The following is an 8,173-nucleotide window of genomic DNA, read 5'->3' as shown; positions in this document are numbered from 1 at the left end:
CTGTATTTTGAATATCGTCAACTTGACTCGTGCGAGGATAACGTTTTAATTCTCGTGTTTTCTAATTCTAACTGCGACAGAGTAGCCATTAGAGGTATATCGCGATCATCGACAGCATTTCCATGCGTTTAACGCGAGCGACTACAAAGTTGCTATCGCACTGTTATAATTGGACGCCTTTTTTTTTCACGCCTCGAATGCGCCCGGACCAGAGCGAAGACGGAGGCTGCGGACGGGTCTCGGACACGTGGTGGAGACGGAGGGATTCGGAGGGAAAGGCACGGAACGATTCGGAGATAATATACCAATGTACTGAATTACGCGGCCGGCTACCGAATCATTTTGACCCACATCCGTGAATCGTCGTCGCCTCGAGGCCGGAGATCCGAGACGCCTTCTTCTCGACGTTGCCTTATCGTATCTGCCATGCTGCTCGTTTTCAGAACAGCGATAAATAATCCGTCGAGCGATTCGAGAGAGAAAAATCATGCCATATTTTGCATTATTGGTCAGGGGCGAAGGATAGTCTATGATAGACGCACTTAAATAAAGTGTAAAAGTTAGGCGGAAGACTTGGATGTAAAATATAGATAAAAGTATTTACTCTTCTATGTTAGAGTCTGCAGATCTCTTTTTTTTTCATGAATTATTTTGGAAGAATATCCAAGGAGATATATTAAAACTTTCTCTAGTATTTATTAGTTTACGAGCAAATGAGAATATTAGCATACCACATATATGACTTATTAGCACGTAATTAAAAAAAATGTTAATGGAACGTTTCGAACTACACGCTTCTTATTCATTTTGTTTCATTGCTTTCAATTTGCATGTGACTCTTTATTAGACTTTTCTTATTCTAATTCGTTTAATCGTCGCTTTTTATACAATTTTATATTTTAATCCAGTTAGAAATACTTCAGTTTCAAAAGTTAATTTATTGTTATTTTCATTCATTATACTAGTCATGACCTAATCTCTTTTCATATTATTACTTATTTCAATTCTTTGGCTAATGAAGACTGTGTAGTTTAAAACATTTCTTTTGGTAGATGATAATAAATCATATTATATGTGATACGTAACATTCTTATCTGCCCGTTTATTGTCCTACGATCTTTCCACATTGCTTCGCAAATGCGAATCTGACTTCAGTTCAGTATTTTTTTACTTTGATATAGTATATGACATATTATTTATAATATGTGTTTAAGTTAACAATATTGTTTCCTTGGAAGAGAAATATTAAACAATTCTTCAAATTTTTTAAATATATTTAATATACTTAAAAAACTTAATGTATCTTTGACTACAAAGATGCGCTCAATTATATGTACATATGAGAAATTTAATTATTAATTAAAAATTAAAAATTAAATTAAACAAGCTTCTTAATAAAATAAAACTTTATCTCTTAATTAATGTCTTTAAACAAAATTTCAGTCAAAGTATGATATTAAATCATCAAATTATGTAATTGAAAAATATTCTATGTAAGCAAATGTCAATTTAAATAATATGCTACAATTTTAACATAGGTCCTTTAAGATATAAAATCAATTAGAAATTAAAGAGGCCGTTTAGGACCGGGCATAGGTGTAAGTAGCCAGTTAAATTAAATTATTTAAGTGAAATTATTTAAGTAAATAATACGTCATTATACAGAAGGGAGTATTTTAAATTTCTTTTGTGTATCGAGATAGTTGACAATAAGACTTAATTTGTATTTGCTACGTGTACACATAGCTTCCTTTATGCAAATGCATCGTCTCAATGTACACCACAATAACATGCCGTGATAATTCTACCGGAACTTGCCACGGGACCTATTTTCTGGTGCTATTAGGTCGCAACAGTCCGCGGGAAGATAAGCTGCGCAATTTATATTCAGACTATGTCCGCGATTATAATTTGTATTTTCGACCTGAATAGTTCTCAAGGAGACCAGCAACGCAAATTATGACGATGATTATTAATGTTACTGATCGGGTGCCGAAGGTATTATAATGTTAATATGGTACTAAAGACATTGGACTGAAGAAAAGCCGAGAAAAGATGTCCACATTCCGGACCTGCGCGCTTCTTATTTCACAAACCCCTTGCGATAAACTTCGTTATTTGCATATCCGGTGCCTAAACAAATTCCGCGAGTGAGCGTGCTATGGTGGATAAGGGTTTCGTATATAAGGAAAGGAACGGTAGTAGACCTGCAGTGTCAAACTACGTGGTAGTCTAGCTCAAGACAAAGGCTCTCAATGACAATGGTCCCAAGGCAAATGGTCCTGCTGTTCGTAGCGATCGGCCTTAGTTTTGGACTGCCAGCTAAAAGCCATCGTGGAACACATGGTCACCCTATTCCGCCTGAGCCAAGATTCGACGGCGTTTTCGACCGTGATCACAATCACGAGGAAATCGGTAATTAAATTTCTGACGATAACCGCGGTCTTTTGCAGCTATCAAAAGTTTAAAATAAAAATTGATTTTACTCGGTGGCTTTACTCAAAATGGGCGTAAACATTGAAAAATGCTTCGCTAAAATCTGTCGTTATTTCCTCTTCTTCTTGCAGCTAATGACGTAAAATCCTGGAGCCCGAATAATCTGCAAAATGTTTGGGAATTAAGCGGTTTACACGAAGGTGACATAATGATCCATCCCGATAGTCCATCGTGGAAAAATGGTCTCCTAGATTCTACAGCACGATGGCCTGGCGGTGTTGTACCCTATTTTATACAAGAAGATGACTTTGGTAATTCTTCACTTTCCTTCACATAATTGCGACAATAAATAGTATTACTATAAATATTTTCTAACTTTAGTATCACAGATATTATCCATTATATTTAGAATTTACGAGCTCACTACGTTAATTGCAACGTTAATTTCTACCTTAGGATTATTTGCATCGTTATCTTTCCGAAAGTAGAACTGTATATAGAAAAAACCAAAGAAATGCATTTTAAATACGCTGTTGAAATCAACTATTAGCGACTCGTTATATATACCTCAAAAGTCGGTTTTGATTCGAGAGGTTCAATTTCTTTCTAACAATCATTAATACTCGTAGATCGGGAACAAATTGAGTTGATCAAAGAAGCCATGCAGGAATACCATGAGAGAACCTGCTTGCGTTTTCGACCCTACAAGGATACCGACAACGATTACGTGACGATACAGGCGAAAATGTCGGGCTGCTGGTCGCTGGTAGGTCGTCACGGTCATGGACAGGTGTTGAATCTACAGAATCCAGGATGCGTTCATCATGGCGTTGTCGTGCACGAGCTCATGCATGCCTTAGGCTTTTATCACCAGCAGAGCGCCGCGGACCGAGACGAGTGGGTCACCATACATTGGGAGAACATCAAGTCGGGTACGAACAGCTAATAATATTAACATCGTACGGTGACAATAATCTACACTGATTTCTTATCTCTCTTGTACAAAAGACCGCGCGCGCATATGCGTATTTATTTATTATTGTGATAATTTTTGACGAGCGTTTGAAGTGATCTTTGAATGCTATTTGTTGAACACTCGAAAGCTATTCGTATTCGAGTCAAAACGATGTCAACTAACGTATTCTTGGAATGGGTGCTCTTGTATAATGCGTGAATAAAATTTTAATTAACTTTTGCAGGTAAAGAGCATAACTTCAACAAGTACGACAATCGCACTGTCACCGATTATGGTATCAGCTACGATTACAAGAGTGTCATGCACTATAGCTCCCACGCGTTCTCTAGGAATGGAGAACCTACTATTACGCCGAAGGTAATGATCGTGCGGCACTCGCAATATTCCTATTGATTTCGGTTTGCTCTCAATGTTTATGCTATTTCGCAGAAAGAGAAGGTGCAACTTGGTCAGCGAGACGGACTCAGCGAAAAGGACGTGGCCAAAGTACAAGCGATGTATAAAGAGCAATGTGGCGACAACGGAGGCAACTCTGCTGAATCCTCCGAAGAAATTTCTATAGGATGGATATTCGATTAAATTTGCGCTTTTAAACAATCAGATTTCAAAATGTATAACAAAGCATGGATATACCAGCAGATATTGACATAGTACATTTCCATGTTTTTAGATTTAAATGCATGTATTATTCTTTATAAATGAATTTATAAAAATACCACGAATATTAATATTTCTTAAGTATAAATATCAGTCCAAAAATTAAATATTTAATCCTGAGGCATCGTAAGACTTATCGAGTAGTAATTGTACTGTAAATTGGTCCCTAATTTGCTTATTTCATCCTTAACCGACAAAACTTTTCTAATTGTAATATGTTAACTGTTTTAATTCATTTACAGCATCCTCTGCCGCCTAAAATAATATTTTTGTTGTATTATACAAAATCGCGTAAAAATACTGTGTCAGTGATCAACTTACATGTCGGACATGTTCATCTTCGTCCTTGATTAAGCTTTCTATGAGATCTCTTAACGGCTTGTTCCAAACTTGTTGTAACGCTCTGCAGCAAAATCTACCCAATAGTCTGATCATAGTACACGTCCTTGCTCGTAAGATAGTTTGCCGATGACTGAGAAGTTTGTTGAGCTGCTCCACCGAAGCTCCTTCAAAAAATTCAAACATGTGAATTTATTAAAAACATTTTATCTACGATTTAAGTGACGGTATTGGTCGTTGGGGCAAGCAGGAGTATATTGAGTCACGCAACTCAAAGAGACTTGTAGAAAATAATTTGCAAATTCGGCTCACCGGGAATTTTTGTACGCAGAACGACTTGTTCCACAAGCTCGGCATTTTCAGGTTGAGATCGTAGAACGTTATTTAAAATAGCAACGAGGTCTGCAACGACCCTCGCCTTCCTTTTTTCTAACGCTAGTAGTTGCTGTAGAAGTGGCACTCCATTCACGATATAAATGGCGTCACAAAACTGCATGAGAAATTGATTTTCAATGTAAACCAATCTACAAAGGACTAGCATCGCGCATTCGAGTGCTTGAAGTTCATCGGCGGATAAAGAAGATGCTGATCTCGTTTTCACGTTCACTGTGTTTGTTGCGTTCAACTCGTTGTCGGAACGTTCTGACATTAACAGTTTTATAGCATAAACGAGATTTGGTACTACTCTCACGTCTAGATAAACTTGCTCGATTTTCTTAAGATTTTCCTTGCTGACTGACACGGTGAACGGTAGCGATAATAAACAAGTTACATATTCAACGACTCGACAACCAGCTGCCGGATTTCTTAAAGGAGAAACAAACACCGAGACGCAATTTTGTTGCAATAGTGAGTCAATTTCACCCTCCATAACTTCTTCCATTGATCTTTGTAAAAACGCAATCCACTCTTCATTCTCGATAGGCCTTTCCACTGCCCTCGGGTCCCAATCCGGCAATCTCGTATGTTTTCCAGTCAGGTTTCTCTCACCGAATTCCTGTTCGTAATCCATGCTCAAGCGGCTTTGCTTGCAATCGCCATCACCATGCACAATTTGATCTACGTGGGAAGGTTTTTCGATTTGTTGACCTACATTGACTCCATCACCTTGGGCATTAGCATGATACATTTCCTCATTCAACTGTCGTACGGAATGACTGTCGTCCGTTTGCGTTTGAACAGGTTTTGAGTGATCGTCTAGTATTGGAAAACTATGCTGGACGTCTGCGCTATGTGGACAGTCACTCTGACATAAAGCATGATCCGCAGCTAGAAGATCGCTTCTCAAAGACGCCCTAAGACTGAGATTTCCTAAGAGTACGTCAATACTAGCGCTGGAATCAGTGCCACTCGGCTCGCTACGGCGTAATGCTTGACAGTGGTTTAGCATATGATGATAATCACAATACGCAGGAGACATTAAATAGCCTGGTTGTGAAATGCACGTTCGTTGCCGATACTCGTAATGTCTTCTCTCCTGTTCTTGTAATTTCTTTATTGCTCTCTCCACAATCCTATAAGAAAACATTTTAGTTATTCGTATGTATATATCCTTTTTGAAGAATCTTCTTTTTAAGGAATTAATTAAAATTAATACTATACTTGGATTGATTTGCAGTGCGCATAGCTAAACTTTGTAATTGTTGCTGCTTTGCTCTTGCTTGGCTTGCAGATAGCGGATTTGTAAACGCAGTAGGTACAGCACCGCCTACTATTATAATCCGATCTTTGACAAACGGATGTTGGAGAAGATCAGGCCAAGTTAACCGTTGCAAAGGATTCTTCTGAAGTAAACCCTGAAATTGAAATTGACAGCCTACTTGCAATTACAATAACTCAATATTGTACAATACTCACGACCAATGATACAGCAATATCTTTTTGTTAATTAATGCGAATCTCTACGTGTAATAATTGTATAATATACAATTGCAATGTATGTACAGCAAATATAAATAGCAATAAATATCTTTACCTCTAAGAAGCTTTTACAAGTTGAAGAGATGAAGTCTGGCCACTTAATTTCTTCAAATCTGATCAACTTAACTAAGTGCAATATTGAGTTAGTTTGAAATGGCGGTGCCCCGACCACCAATTCATAAACAATACAGCCTAAAGACCTAAAAATGAAATTAATTGCAAGATATATTTTCTGTATGAATGAGTCAAAAACAATATACATTTAAAATGTTTATGTGGCCGTGCGTGCATTTACCATAAATCAGCGTTATGATCATAGGGATATTCCTCTACTAGTTCTGGTGCCATGTACAACGGTGTGCCTTTGATCGAGGTGAGTACGTGTGTGCCAGTACTCATACTTCGAGCAAATCCGAAATCACATAGTTTAGCTATACCATTCGCTTCCAGGAGAACATTTTGTGGCTTGAGATCTCTAATGACATTAGCATAAATGATTATAGTTACAAATCACAAGCCATTCTTCGTGCGAGCAGATACAAACCTGTGCATTACCCGATTTGAATGCAAGTAATAAAGCGCAGATACTAGATCGCAAGCTATCACCTGCGCCCTTTCCTCGGACAGTCTACCTTCCTTGGCCAGTATATCATACAATTCCTTATCTGCATACTCTGTCACAACCACGATCTAATTCAGATATTTTACAGAATATCTAAAGATACTGTCTCAGGGCCTGAGCAGAATGGCTGTCTTATATTCTTAAGACAATGCTTTATGTTTTAAATCTTTATCTTGAAGTGACGCACAGTAACTGTCTTGCGTCTCTAAGAGTCTATCCAGACCAACTTGTATAGCGCAGACACGTATATACATAAGGAATCTGATTGGACCATAAATGCGCGTGTAGGAAATAGACCAATCCATTTTTTATGCATATACTTATGCACCTGTGCAAGTTTATCTGGCTAGACCCTAACAGCACAAGACAGCCATTCTCTGCTCAAGTCCTTACTCGTAAACATGATCCTTTTCAAATCCGACATACTTCAGATTCTGTCTCGAATGAGTCTATCATCTGTACGATATTTGGATGCTTCAGATGACGCTGAATCTCGCACTCTTGACGCAGACTCTTGAGCTCTTTGTATGATCTGCCACACTGTGGAGCAAGCACGGGACTGTACGTTAGTCACCAAGTAAAGCAAGTTATTTATAAATCTCTTCTGTCTCATAGCCAACCTTTCTTATCATCTTGAAAGCCACGATTTCACCGTCCGAACGTTTCCTAGCTTTGTACACCTGTCCGAAGGATCCTTCCCCGATGTGCTTCAGAATCTCGTACTTCTTCGACTTAAAGCTTTCGTATTTCTTCATTTCGCTCAAGTGCTGGAGACGATTAATGTCAAAAAAATGCGCTTTTTGTATCCGCGCGGTGTGCGCATGCGACCAAAACGGAAACTCCACAACGCGTTAAATATAGATAACTAAACGCGGAGCATCAGTTAAGCTGCAAATACACAGAAAAAAAACAAGACTTAAGACGTGTAAATCTGAGCCAAGACTTTGCAGAGTTGTTTAAATTAAAAAATGACTGCTTACATTCTCGACCGTGACTGGTCGCTTCCCTTACATCTCAAGTTTTTACTGTTTAGGTTTTTCAGTGTATCATGGCTCTACCCATAGACATAGTATATCTAGACTGCTGGTTGGCGGAGTGGGGGTAGAGCTCACGTAGAAAAGGATGCACTCTGTTTCGTGCATTGAACGTTCTCTCTCGCACACGCGAAAAGAGGGGATAAGGGGAAGCAGTTACTAACCTGTGCGAGAGAGAACGCACAGACA

The 8,173-nt window shown here is 38.4% G+C and overlaps 2 protein-coding genes across 2 annotated transcripts; one reads left to right on the top strand and one right to left on the bottom strand.

The window, feature by feature from the left end:
* The first annotated feature begins 1,647 nt into the window (after window positions 1–1,647).
* Window positions 1,648–3,991, top strand: LOC105558710 (zinc metalloproteinase nas-13). Its single transcript, XM_012006542.1, has 5 exons — window positions 1,648–2,415; window positions 2,568–2,747; window positions 3,066–3,368; window positions 3,636–3,769; window positions 3,842–3,991. Exons 1-5 carry the CDS (start codon window positions 2,256–2,258, stop codon window positions 3,989–3,991), a joined length of 927 nt encoding a protein of 308 aa, XP_011861932.1. The 5' UTR covers window positions 1,648–2,255.
* LOC105558696 (serine/threonine-protein kinase fused) lies at window positions 3,975–8,167 on the bottom strand. Its single transcript, XM_012006525.1, has 10 exons — window positions 7,931–8,167; window positions 7,571–7,838; window positions 7,377–7,490; window positions 6,873–7,018; window positions 6,624–6,803; window positions 6,384–6,528; window positions 6,011–6,204; window positions 4,721–5,922; window positions 4,391–4,575; window positions 3,975–4,324 (listed from the first exon to the last, which is right to left on the bottom strand). The coding sequence occupies exons 2-10, from the start codon at window positions 7,703–7,705 to the stop codon at window positions 4,274–4,276; spliced, it is 2,352 nt and encodes a 783-aa protein (XP_011861915.1). The 5' UTR covers window positions 7,706–7,838; window positions 7,931–8,167; the 3' UTR covers window positions 3,975–4,273.
* Between the last annotated feature and the right edge of the window lie 6 nt (window positions 8,168–8,173).

Source organism: Vollenhovia emeryi, unplaced genomic scaffold (genome assembly GCF_000949405.1).
Source record: "Vollenhovia emeryi isolate VEMERY1.0 unplaced genomic scaffold, V.emery_V1.0 DF939318.1, whole genome shotgun sequence".
Classification (NCBI taxonomy): domain Eukaryota; kingdom Metazoa; phylum Arthropoda; class Insecta; order Hymenoptera; family Formicidae; genus Vollenhovia; species Vollenhovia emeryi.
Note: the sequence above shows the minus strand (reverse complement) of the source record. Positions and strands in the feature narration are given on the sequence as shown.

What these genes read in the sequence shown, in the direction of transcription:
- LOC105558710 (XM_012006542.1), top strand. Translation starts at nt 2,256, where the DNA reads ATGACAATGGTCCCAAGGCAAATGGTCCTGCTGTTCGTAGCGATCGGC. An exon ending in TCACAATCACGAGGAAATCG is followed by an intron (nt 2,416 to 2,567) that starts GTAATTAAATTT and finishes TTCTTCTTGCAG; the next exon opens with CTAATGACGTAAAATCCTGG. An exon ending in TATACAAGAAGATGACTTTG is followed by an intron (nt 2,748 to 3,065) that starts GTAATTCTTCAC and finishes TAATACTCGTAG; the next exon opens with ATCGGGAACAAATTGAGTTG.
- LOC105558696 (XM_012006525.1), bottom strand. Translation starts at nt 7,705, where the DNA reads ATGAAGAAATACGAAAGCTTTAAGTCGAAGAAGTACGAGATTCTGAAG. An exon ending in CTTTCAAGATGATAAGAAAG is followed by an intron (nt 7,491 to 7,570) that starts GTTGGCTATGAG and finishes CTTGCTCCACAG; the next exon opens with TGTGGCAGATCATACAAAGA. An exon ending in CGCACTGCAAATCAATCCAA is followed by an intron (nt 5,923 to 6,010) that starts GTATAGTATTAA and finishes GTTTTCTTATAG; the next exon opens with GATTGTGGAGAGAGCAATAA.